This window comes from Labrus bergylta, chromosome 10 (assembly GCF_963930695.1).
Source record: "Labrus bergylta chromosome 10, fLabBer1.1, whole genome shotgun sequence".
NCBI lineage: Eukaryota > Metazoa > Chordata > Actinopteri > Labriformes > Labridae > Labrus > Labrus bergylta.
This window is the reverse complement of record NC_089204.1, coordinates 2374893-2387974: the sequence shown is the minus strand read 5'-3', so window position 1 is coordinate 2387974 and position 13082 is coordinate 2374893. Positions and strand designations below refer to the sequence as shown.

Below are 13082 nucleotides of genomic sequence, written 5' to 3'. Positions count from 1 at the left end.
TAAGAACAATTTATGTAAAACTTTCATTCATTTTCATTTTCATTTTCTTTCCTTTAAAACAATCTTTATATCTAAGGGTTCTCTCTAAGTGCATCTCAGACTTCCTGAACATGCAGAGGTCAGTAAAACTACCCCAACAAAAAGCACTTACTGCATTTATACCAAAGTTAGTGTTTATGTTAGGGTAACAATACTGACCAGATCGAAATATTGATCATCAAATTGTGTGGCATTCAATTCCAGTAGATATAACCCAAGATGCCTGCCAATGTATTAGTTATGGAGTCAGACAATATCATAGGTTGATGTACAACTCGTGTCCACTTTTCACATCCAAGACAACCCCAAAGAGAGGCACTTATGAACACAAGAATCACCAGTGGCTCCATTTGAAGTTATCTGAGAGTGATTCTTCCCTAAGAATCTCTTGAAAATCATGCAGTTGATTTTGTCAAATAAAACTGCCCCAACAAGTAGCACTTACTGATTCAAGTGACAAGCCAATGCTCGAGTTAGGGTAATACTAATGACGGATTTGGGGAATAAAAGGAAGCCAGATAGAGTACATGTCTTGATTGATAAACATGGACAGGAAACATTGCCCTGCTGAGCCTTGAAATCTGGGAGTTTGGTGGTCAGCAACATTACCCCAACAAGTAGCACTTACTGCATTCATATTCCAAGTCAGTGCATGTGTTTAGGAAATGCTGGTGACAAATTGATAAATTCAGCCAGTCATGCAAAAACAAACACACATTCTCAATGCTGGAGATACATCTGTTGCAAAGTCACAATCAAGACTACCCCAAAGAGAAGCACTTATGAACACAAGAATCATCACTGTCTCCATTTGAGGTGATCTGAATGTGGTTTAATATAGTACTGTATTCATTTACAGTCCGTTTTATTTGCCATTGAAACCGTCCCAACAAGTAGCGCTTACCTAACCAGCTCAGTGCGGACGTGTCCACTTTTCACATCCAAGACAACCCCAAAGAGAAGCACTTATGAACACAAGAATCACCAGTGGCTCCATTTGAAGTTTTCTGAGAGTGATTCTTCCCTAAGAATCTCTTGAAAATCATGCAGTTGATTTTGTCAAATAAAACTGCCCCAACAAGTAGCACTTACTGATTCAAGTGACAAGCCAATGCTCAAGTTAGGGTAATACTAATGACGGATTTGGGGAATAAAAGGAAGCCAGATAGAGTACATGTCTTGATTGATAAACATGGACAGGAAACATTGCCCTGCTGAGTCTTGAAATCTAGGAGTTTGGTGGTCAGCAACATTACCCCAACAAGTAGCACTTACTGCATTCATATTCCAAGTCAGTGCATGTGTTTAGGAAATGCTGGTGACAAATTGAATCACCAGTGGCTCCATTTGAAGTTATCTGAGAGTGATTCTTCCCTAAGAATCTCTTGAAAATCATGCAGTTGATTTTGTCAAATAAAACTGCCCCAACGAGTAGTACTTACTGATCAGTTTTGGATTTTTTTTAAGATTTATTTTTGGGGTTTTTGTGCCCTTTATGGAGAGATAGGACAGTGGATAGAGTCAGAAATCATGGAGAGAGAGTGAGGAATGACATGCAGGAAAGAAGCCCCAGGTGGGATGTGAACCCGGGCTGCCCGCTTGAGAAGACAGCCTCCATACATGGGGCGCACACACTAACCACTGCCCCACCAGCACCCCATTACTGGATGCTCCTGATGTGTCCAATTTAGAGCTTTACACATCCTGATTTTAAATGACAATATCAATGTTGCAGAACCCTTGCCTTTGAAAGCTTTGAAAATATACTGGGAGTACTGGTTTGGGTGTGGTGGCCGTAGGATTTATTATGTTATGTATTAGTAGAGCATTGGGCCACAATTGGGATCATGGTTTTCTTCACTGAGAACTTATCTCTTCATTAGGGCACAAGTATCTTGTGTTTATTTCAATACTGCGTAATAACTGAGTTATTGAGTTTTAGTGGGCCTTGAAAGGCGAACCCAGGACTCAATTTCTCATCAACCACAAAGAAAAGCACTTATAAGCACAATAATCCTGCATGGCTGAATTTGCAAAAAAATCTGATCAGATTCATGGTGGAAGACATTGTGACACTGTGTTGCTATGTTACTAGGGGAACAACATCTTCAGATGGCGCCTTGTTTTCATCCTTGAATTTACTTCATGCAGCCCTTCTTCCTTGGATTAATGCCTGTTACCTAGCTCCTACTTCCCTTTGGCCTCAATTTATCATGAATGATGACACATTCAGTGCCAGGCAACGTGTAAATTCGCAGTGTTAAATATATAAAAATAAATAATTAAGTCATTCTGTGATGCAATGCACAATACTTTATATGACTACGTTCAAAGAATGTTTGTTCAGGCTACAGCCACAAGTATAATCCATTAGTTGGTTAAACACAAGAACAAACAACAAGAAAAAAATCCTTAATACAATTAAATGTTCAATCCAAGCTATTATTTACATACGTTTTTCCAACGTTTACTTGTCATGTTGTTCATATAATTTGTGTTCTACCAAATCACCTGATATATATTCTATATATAAAGAAAGCATTGACATAATTTCAAGATCAAGTTGGAAATGATTACTTAAATTCAATTTAAAAAATGGATCTAAAATGACCGGGACTGTCAATGTAGCCTATTTCACTGGACCCCTGTAGGTGGCGGTAATGCTTTAGTTCGTCGTTTTTACCACTATCTATAAATCCCTAGAAGAAGCAGACGGAGTAAAACGTGTATCAGCTGAGCTGGCTGATGTGAAAACCTTATCTCATAATACGTGATATTAGACCATAACGACGGGTTATTGAGATGGAGAATGACATTCTCGTCTCTCTTGAAGATTTAGGGTAAGTCAACAAAAGCTTACAATACCTGCCAATGTTTGAAGATTATATTCAAAAACTGGCACACCAATGGCCAACCTTGCCATTCTGCTTATTTTAGCCAGCGCATAAAGCAAAATGGCTAACTTGCTTCTGTTGCTGTCGTTAGTCTGTTGGTAATGTCCTTTTAATAAGCTGAATGTAAGTCCTACTTATAGACTAACAACGACATCAGAAAACTGCTTTTGTCTTGATTCAAATCAAGAAAGCTCCAGCACCTTTTTTCTCCCCCTACTAGCTATTTTAATATTGAGCTCTGCTTTCAGAAGCTGCAATATCGACTCGTTTTATGTTTTTTCATTCATTTTATGTAGACATATCTAGTTGCCTTTCACACTAAACATGTGCAGAGACCGTTTCTTTTTTGACGTGTCTTTCGTCATAAGCTGAACTCTTTAAATGGTCAGATTTTAAAATGTGGTTTGTCTCAGTTTGGGAACACAGCTGATATGACAAGTAGTCTTATCTTTTGAACCTGTTGCTCTCACCAAAACCAAAACCTCAATATTTTTTTAATCATCATTACCCAGCTTTTCTGATAAGGAAGGAAAAAAAACCGCTGTGTGCTCAGTAGCATTATTGTTTCATGTATTTAATATTATATTGATATACATTAATGTGTGTCACTGTAGGTACCAAGGCCCTCTTTTGGAGGAAGGAGCGCTGGATTCTGCTGTGATCAATGGAGCAGCTTCACCTGAGTATACTAAGCTCTGTGCCTGGGTTGTATCTGAGCTTAGACTTTACTGTAAGCTGGAGGAAAATGTCCACGCCACCAACTGTAAGACACATTGTTAACTTTAAAGTAAAGTTGTACGTGATGCAAAATTAAGAGTTCTAATGTTATCCTACCAGAAGAGTTGCACGTTAAACTTTTTTTTTTATTGGCTTCTTAACTCAAGGCGGATGGCAACTGTTGATAATGTTATTGTTATGAAGCTCGTGATTGCTTATGTTGTTTGGTTAGATGACTAAACTTCATTTTTTACAAACGGGGCAATGAGGGTTTCTGTGTGACGTTGTACTAGTTACTACTAGCACACCTTATTTTACAGACTGTATCGCTTTAACTGGCTATTTTTTTCCTATACTGTGGCATCTTGTTTACAATGTTTGTCTCCCTTCCTCTCCAAGGTCCGAGTGAGGCAGAAAGCTTCCAACTGGAGATGAGTGGTCTACTGTCAGAGCTTGCCTGTCCTTACGCTGTCCTCACTAGCGGAGACATCTCCCAGAGGCTCCTCAGCAGGACCGACTGCCTGCTCCTCCTCAGTATGAACACATCACCAATTTAACCCTAAGTGTTGTCCAAATGGTAGAAAAGCATTGCTGTATTGACCTTTGTGTCGGTGGAATGAAGTCTGTAGCACTGTATGTGGACTTTTGTAACCCCACCCACCTGTGCTTAACTGTTGCCAAGTCATATTGTGAAGTGTGTTGTTGCAGATGGTGCTGATACTGAATGGAGCCACCACTAGATGGCAGCATTAGCCTTGTGGGTGCAGTAACTTTTTCAAGGCTGTGCAACAAACAGCTGTTTTTGGTTATTCTAAAAAATATTATTTATATATATATATATATATATATATAATATTCTTTAAAAAATACGTGATTTTGGTTATTCTGAATGATCAGAAATTTTCTCAGGTGGATATTGAAGATAGCTCTAAAAAACATGTGATTTTTTTTTTTACATTCTATATAAATAAGAGATTGTTTTCAAATATAAATACACATTACAAATAAGTAAAGTGAGGCATGAGAATAAAAGGGGGAATAACTCAAAGTGAACCGTATTTAACTAAAACAAACTAATAGTCAAACCTGTCACTACTTAGGTGGCACTTAAATGGAAAATACTTTTTCCCTGTATGGCTGGTTGCCTCTGAGATACTCACAATAAGCAGTGTTTGGGGTGTAGAGAGTTGTTCATGGTCTAGGGCTTAATATTTTACTGAACAGAGGGCTTTTCTTGAGACAGATATTCACTTCTCAATACAGGTGTGACTAATGACATTATCATGCAAGTTATTGAGGTGTGCTAATTCATTACACCTTGTATTTTGAATGCTAGCTTACTGGCACTCCCGCAGCTTGAACAGAACTTGACTTTTGCATCTTTGGAGTATTGACATGATTTAATTTGGCTTTTCTGCAAACCCAGAAACAGCTTCAACCTTTTACAGTTAAAGACTAATCAGGCATTGTAATATCAAACTACAAGTCAAATGACAACGTGTCAGAATTTTACTTTTGACTTAAGAGTTTGAATGTTATCCTAACAGAAGAGTTGCATGTTCATGTGGGGACAAAGGGAGCCATCATCAGTTTTATTAGGTACACTCGTGCAGTTTCCTCCATTACAGGTCAGGTTGGTTTTATACCTGGATTACTTTTACTACACAGGGAAACTGTTTCAGCCGAAGTCAATAGTCTTTGAATCTTATTTGATTTCAGATGGCAGTAAAACCCTGTAACAACAGTTAAGTTTAAACCAGATTCTGTTTTCATTTCAGCCTTTCTGGTGTCGGAGTTGGAGTCGTCAAGAATGATCCTGGTTAATAAGCCTGAGAAGAAAGCCCAGGACTCAGGTAGCCCTGCGTTCATGGAACTGAAGGGCATCTGCATGTCACTGGGCATGTCTAAGCCTCCAGCCAACATCACCATGTTCCAGTTCTTCAGTGGAATTGAAAAGAAGGTATGTTGATCTGGTGACACAGAAAAACGGACAGGGTCATATTTGTGTTTCAATGTGGGTTGTTTTCTCTCAAAATCTGACATTAGTTACCAATAGCCAACACATTTAATATGCTTCAGGAAACCACGGGAGGGAATATCTCTAAATTTCACACTTAATTAAATTATATACAAGGATGAACTGAATAGATCTGAAAAATAAAAAAGTAAATTCAAAAGTCACGTCATGTTATCCTGGGTACAAAATTATTGGCAATAATTTTTGTGAAACACCTGGAGAGAAAGTCTTTAAATATGTTACAAATGACCACTTACAATGAAGGATGATCTCATTTGAGACTTGATTATTTAAGGTCAATTTCACTCTGACCTCAAGGTTGTCAAGAACCTTTATTACAATACCCATTTCTACTTGAGAAATGAATACAGTGACTAACAATGACCAAGAGAGTGTACATGAAGGAAAACATTTTAGTGTTAGGCAGAAAATAGCACATTAACAGGGTCTCTGTGATATTAGATTTTGCTTGAAACTCTTCAAAAACAGTTTCAGTGGTTAAGCATTCAATGTTCGGACATCTATACATAACAGTGGGGAGCGGCTGTGGAGCAGTGGTAGAGTTGGTCGTCTCTCAACCAAAAGTTCTGGGGTTTGATCCCCAGCTCCTGCAGCCACATGTCTGATGTTACCTTAAGAAAGAAACTTAACCCCAAATTGACCTTAACCACTCTGATGAAGTAATCAGAGTGGTCCGTAGAGCTTCCTAACAGTGCTGTCTCCACTGGTCTGTATGTGTAGATGTAATAAATGCTTTGAGTGGTCATTAGACTAGAAAGTGCTCCACAAGCGCAAGTCCCTTTCCCATCAACCAGTACACTGTCATTGTCTTGCATAGGTATTTGTTACTAGAAGTGTAAAACAACCTCTAGAGTATGCCTAGTGTTGAAGTCACGACCATTATCTCTATTATGGTGCCCACATTTCCGCTTTTATCAGTTTGGTGTAATGTTTTGCATCTAGCTAAACTCTTTCTTCACACATCAGCATGTTGTCCATTTTTTGTTTGTAGCTGAAAGAAGCCATAAGTAAAGTCCCTCCAAATCACGTCGGAGAGCCTTTGATGAAGAAAGCCCTTGGACCTGTGCACATGGTAAATACTAAACAATGGCACAATCCAGTGTAATTTGACACAGCATAAATGATTGAATTAACTCTAGTTCCCATTTGTCAGGAAAAAATTGAAGCCATAAACCAAGCTCTTGTAAATGAGTATGAAGTGAGGAGAAAAATGTTGTTGAAACGTCTGGACGTGACAGTGCAGTCTTTCGGATGGTCAGACAGAGCGAAGGTACGTTGAAAAACTCAGAATCTTCCTAAATCTGAAAGACACAATGTTCAGATGAGGCACACAACATATTAACGCATTTAAGACACAGGTGCACTTTTGGTGCTTTAGCAAAGGTTTGGACAATTTCTGCAAATGCTCCTGCTGCTCTTTCTTCTGTGGAGAAGATGAAAGACAGTTGATCAAGTGGAGTTGACATTGTCCCAACTTTGTTCCTTTTTTTGTCATTTCAGTATGTTTATTTGAATCCCATTTATTTTTAACACAGTTTAACTTTCTGCTTATATGTTGTTGCACAGTTATTTGCATCCCCTGAAATGTTGTGATGACCTAAACACAATGGGGTTTGGTCCCTGCAATCAACATCTTATTGGCACTACCTACTTTGTTAACATTTTTCTTTAAAGACCTGATAATCTGCAAATAATGATTATTGTAATCGTGAATTAAATCCAACAATGGTTCTCTCATTTGAAGTGTTTGGTGTAAAACAAGTAAAATAAAAGTGTGTGTAATAAAAGAAAGGAAGAGCCCATGGTTTCATCAAGTGGCTCATTTTCTTCATCTGAAGCTGTAGAACTTAAAGAATCTCAGTTAATTATATTTTAAGTAAAGTTAAAATGGCAAATTAATTCAGTTAAGTAGCTGAAGCTGTCCCATATTTGGTATTCATAGACAATCTAATATCTACTGATAATCATGTGACTTGAGTGCAGCCACATCAACACTTCTGGCTCCTACCCAGACACCAACACTGCAAGATCATTCTTTCAGTATCTGATCACTTTTTTTCTCTCACAGTTTTTCTTTAGGATTTGACTGAAAAATCTAGTAGTGGTGGTTCTAATATTATAACACATTAATGGCTGTGGCTCAGTTGGTAGAATCGGTATATGTCGGTGTATGAATGGGATTAGTTAATACTGATGGAGACATAAAAACCTCTGCCGTCAGTGTGTGAATGTGTAGGTGTGACAGGTGATGTAAAAGTTCTTTGAGTAGTCAGAAGACTAAAAAATAACTATATAAGCTCAAGACTATTTACCATTTATAACAGCTTACATTACTACAAACTAAATACATTCTGTAATAAAGACTTCCTTTTGCTTGTCTTATTTCAGACGCATGCTGAAAAGTTGTCCAAAGTGTACCAGCCACTACGCTCTGCCCTCTTAACAAAAAGTATAGTATCTGTTGCACACCTTCTTGCTGCTCGACAAGACTTCTCCAAGATTCTACGCACAAGCAGCGGAAAGATAAGAGAGAAGTCTGCTTGTGCCATTAACAAGGTGGGTTAAACATGATAGTTGTAACTATTTTTTTAATTGTTGACAAATATTTGGCTCTTTGTTTTGTGTAGAAAAGCTGCTTTTTCTTTTTCAAATACCCATTTCCATCTCTGATGACTGGTTTGTAATAGTATTAGCAACTGAGGCAGAAAATAAGCTGAATCATTCAATGTTTCTCAGAACCTGTAGCCCTAAAGCTCATTGGTTCCTGGTGAAATTGGTGGCAGCTGTGGCTCAGTGGTAGAGTCATCGTCCCTCAACCAGAAGGCCGGGGATTCGACCCCAAGCTCCTGCAGCCACATGTCTGATGTTACCTTAAGAAAGAAACTTAACCCCAAATTGCAGCTGCTACTTTGGCGACAGCGTATGAATGGGATTAGTTGATAATGATGACACTTTACAAAGCAGCCTCTGTGCTATGTAATGTGCTATCTGTAACAGCACCCAGTGTGTGAATGTGTAGGTGTGACCTTGTAGGAAAAGCGCTTTTGAGTAGTCGGAAATCCATTTACCAAATCCATAGACCAGTGATATATTAAGTGTTTTTTAGAATCAGTGATTAACTGATTCTACTGAAACAGCTGATAACTTACACATTTAGCCTACTTTGTTTTTCAACATCAGCTCCCCGTGTTTAAACATTCGGTGTTCTGAAACATTTTAGTGGGTTTTATGGATAAGAATATAACAAGTTGTTCATTTAAAAGTATCTGTTTAAGATTTTTTTTAAACCAGAGGTTCAGAATATATCTTCAATTTAGTTTCATACTTCCAATGGGTCAGTTTTTATGCCTCAGATTACTTTTGCCATCTCTTGTAAATTCTGAAATTAGGTTAACAAAAAAATTCTCAACACGTTAATGTTACCGTTATTCAAACTGACAGAAATACAATCTTCTTGTTCTCAGGTCCTCATGGGCCGAGTACCTGACAGAGGAGGACGTCCCTGTGAGATTGAACCTCCACCTCCAGAGATGCCCTCGTGGCAGAAGCGCCAGGATCCTCCTCAAGGTGGAGGACACTATGGCGGCGGTGGGCATGGAGGTGGAAGAGGGGGCTATGACCACTACTCCCAAGGTGGCCGTGGAGGATATGAGAGAGGAGGACATGGAGACAGGGGTGGCAGAGGAAGAGGTGGAAAGGTGCAAGGAGGGTGGGGAGAAGGAGGTGGGGGAGGGAGAGGCAGTTACAGCCAGGGCCACTTTCAAGATGCAGGAGGTTATCAGGGGGGAGGAGGGAGAAGTGGGCATGGAGGAGGAGGGAACCACCAAGGAGGCCTCCAGGATCCTGGCTACCATGCAGGAGGGGGAGCTGGAGGCGGTTACCATGACAATTTCCATCAAGATGGTGGAAGGCATCAGGAGAGAGGCGGGAGTCGAGGAGGTCGAGGGGGCAGGGGAAGAGGAGGCCGAGGAGGAGGAGGAGGAGGAGGAGGCTGGGGAGGGAGAGGTGGCCAGAATTTTAACCAAGGTGGGCAGTTTGAACAGTTCTTCCAACATGGTGGTCAAAATTTCAACCAATCTGGTTTTAATCAAGGCAGACACTACACAAGTTGAAGACAAAGTGTGGGGCATTGCAGCAGAGTCCACCCAAATATCGACTGCTCTTAAATGCCTTATTGTTCAATCTCTAATTTTGAGCATGTTTAAAAGTTGACTAAAATGTTGAATGAGAAAATTCACACATACAGATGCTGTGGACACCCTCTCCAGTGGTTTTGGAGTTCTTGCTTTTACTACAGAGGGCACTTCTAAAGTAGTTCTTTACGTTTGTTTCATACTGGATGTGTTACTTTTTACTTTTTCTTCACAATCCAAGTATTCAAGCCAACAGCACTGTTGCTAATGGATAGTCGATGAACTGGGCTCTGCTGTCTTGACCTCATTTTGACACAAAATTAGCCTTATATTGAACTTCATTTTTGGGGAAATACAGAAAAGTTGCTAAGATTTTGGTGTAGGTGCACTCACTATGTATTAAACCTTTAAAGTGCACATCATTATTACATGTGGGATTCTTAAAATCCTTAATAGTTCCATTGAATTTGAAGGTTACTTGAAAACATAGTTTCAGTCTTTATTTTGTTTCTGTAGATTGGACTGGAATCTCCTTTGTTATTTATTCAGAAGATATCATCCTGTTCTGCTAATGGAAGGTTGTGTGCATAGAAATATGGATGTTGGAAGGTTTGCATGGTTGTGTGAATGAGCAATAAAATCTGAGATGAGAGCAATATCACATTATTATTCCTTTGGTCTCATGGCTTTGTTATAGATGTATTGATGAGGCTGACAACCACAAGATATAAATTACGCTCATTATAAAATACTGGAAATATTATGAACAACCACGTGATGTTTTTAAAATAACTTGCCATACTTGAAATCAGAAAACATAAGCAGCAAAAAATTGTCGTACTTGTATATTCATATAACCTGTTTCTTTATTTCTTCCAGACACATTTTGTACCTTTATTTCCTATATTTGTATGACAGCATAAATTACAAGAGCAGGGGTGTCAAAGTTCTATTGGGTCGGGGGCCGGATTTGTTCAAATGAGACATCAAGTGGGCCGGACTAATTTTGCAGACAAATATAACTCAACTCATGGATATATAGGCTAATATATGATTTAAAAAAAGACAACAAAAGGTATTTGTATAGAAAACTGCATGTTAACGCATAAAATGTAAAAGTACGTCAAGCAGAGGGATTAACTCTGTCATTGCAAACTGCATGTTGGCACATGGAAATATTTAAATGTACCACATTACAGAAGACAACATCAATAATTATGTTTTGTTTGAGATTATTATATTATGTTTTAATATTGCTGTTCAAGGTTATAGAGACTTTGACACAGGTTACTCTCTACCTGCCCTGGGATCAGTGCATTACTAGAGAGAGAGAGAGAGAGAGAGAGACTTTAGATCTGTGTGTGTCAGGCCACAGCACAGTTTGCACTCGTTAAGGTTCATTACAGATAAAACCTGCTCACATGAATAAGTTGTTTCCAAACCAACAGCCATGAATTGATCCTTCAGCGTTGATCACTGCAGTCTGATCTGCTCCGTGTGGAGTGCACGTTCTTCAACTAAGTAAACTCAGTTAAACCACTTTTGATTTGACCCCTGCAGTCCGTTCTTCTCCGTGTCTGCACTATCGTAATGTAACTCTGTCACTGACTTTATGCGCCATGAATCTGTGTCATCTCCGTGCACAAATCGAAGAAGCATTTTAGCGCTGCTCCACGGTTAAACCAGCGGACCTCTGTATGATCGGACAGCCTGTGCGTGATATCGTGTTTGGATAAGAATGAAATGTTCAGTAATAGTTATATTTTTACAGTCTGATGAAAGCTGGTGATGAAGGCGCAACCGCAGTCTACTGCATTTAGAAGTGATGTCGCGCTGAAACTTTTAGGTGATCAACACAACACGTTCACCTCTGGGTGACCTAAAAATGAACCATCTGTAATTAAAATCAGTTATTATTCATTGTAATTTACTGTTTTTACAATAATCAGAGGTAAAACTAGTCGGGAGATGCATCCGGCTCAACACTGCGCTCAAGCCAGCCGCTCCTCGAGTTTACATGGTGAAGTGAGCCGCCCCTAAAGTGCTCACGTATTCTGATCTTTATGGTAACTGCTCCGGACTGCAGAGCGAGCAGGAGTAACAGACAGAGAGAGCGTAGTCATAAAACTGACTATGAGATACACGTGTATGAAACGGGAGCAAACAAAGTAATGTTCAGGGACAAGCTTCGGAGGTCGGTGAAATTAGTTTGAGAATAATACTGCTGTGAGTCTGCGGCAACTTCCGTTTTTCAAAGTAAGGTGTTTTCCTGGGAAAAAATATATAAAAAATATCTTCTTACACAAGTAGACAATGATTCTGATATGGTTGGACTTAGTACTTCTTAGACTACATGCACAGGTACTATGAAGTATAAATTATAAATCTTAAATTATTAAATTTTAAACCCTTATAAATCACTAAAAGTACTTAATAGTACCTGTGCATGTAGTCCAAGAAGTACTAAGTCCAACCATATCAGAATCATGGTGTACTTATGGAAGAAAATATATATAATTATTGTTTTCTCCAAGAAAACTGTTTTTTTTTTTTTTTTTTACACGTGTATCTTATAGTCAGTTTTATGGTAAGACTTCTGCATTTATCACTTTTGTCTGGAAAAGGAGATTAATAACGGACTCGCTCTCTCTGTCTGTTACTCCTGCTCGCTCTGCAGTCCGGAGCATTTACCATAAAGATCAGAATACGTGAGCACTTCAAATTTAGGGGCGGCTCACTTCACCATGTAAACTCGAGGAGCGGCCCTGCCTAGCAACCAAACGTTTCCATGGAAACATGTTCACTCTGCCAACGGTTTGACTAAGTGGACAGCGAACATTTACAAAGAACGGTAGATTTCACAAAATGACTTATTTCTTCAGAGGGTTGGAAAGAAACACCTGAACGTTTGTCTTCGTGGTCAGTTTCAGCTTGTGAGTACTTTAGTACACACGGCTGAAAGGTTTCCAGCAGTAGGTCGGTAACGTAGTTCGATAGTTAGCTTCAGGCTATATTTTGTAACGTTTTTAACGTTACTCATTTTAGATTCAAAAGGTAAATTCATGTAAAAAAAAAACAACGAGATGTAATCAACGACATAGTCCAAAATATTAATCTTACATTTTTTTGAATGTATGAAGTTTTAGATTTATACATGAAGTGGTGTCTCAAAACGTCAAAATGTTTTATGTGTTGAATGTTGTTGTTGTTTACAAGCTGTAACTTTCAGGTAAATACTATTGAAGTAAACCCTACGAAGAA

At 38.9% G+C, this 13082-nt stretch overlaps 1 protein-coding gene across 1 annotated transcript; it reads left to right on the top strand.

Annotated features, from left to right (window-relative positions):
• Positions 1-2741: 2741 nt before the first annotated feature.
• Positions 2742-10482, top strand: fam98a (family with sequence similarity 98 member A). Its single transcript, XM_065959763.1, has 8 exons — positions 2742-2879; positions 3548-3696; positions 4050-4184; positions 5429-5610; positions 6680-6760; positions 6842-6958; positions 8077-8244; positions 9153-10482. Exons 1-8 carry the CDS (start codon positions 2842-2844, stop codon positions 9798-9800), a joined length of 1518 nt encoding a protein of 505 aa, XP_065815835.1. The 5' UTR covers positions 2742-2841; the 3' UTR covers positions 9801-10482.
• Positions 10483-13082: the final 2600 nt, after the last annotated feature.

Excerpts from the sequence above, each read along its gene's own strand:
- fam98a (XM_065959763.1), top strand. The coding sequence starts at position 2,842 with ATGGAGAATGACATTCTCGTCTCTCTTGAAGATTTAGG. Across the intron at positions 2,880-3,547 it reads GTCTCTCTTGAAGATTTAGG|GTACCAAGGCCCTCTTTTGG; the intron begins GTAAGTCAACAA and ends GTGTCACTGTAG. Across the intron at positions 5,611-6,679 it reads TCAGTGGAATTGAAAAGAAG|CTGAAAGAAGCCATAAGTAA; the intron begins GTATGTTGATCT and ends TTTTGTTTGTAG.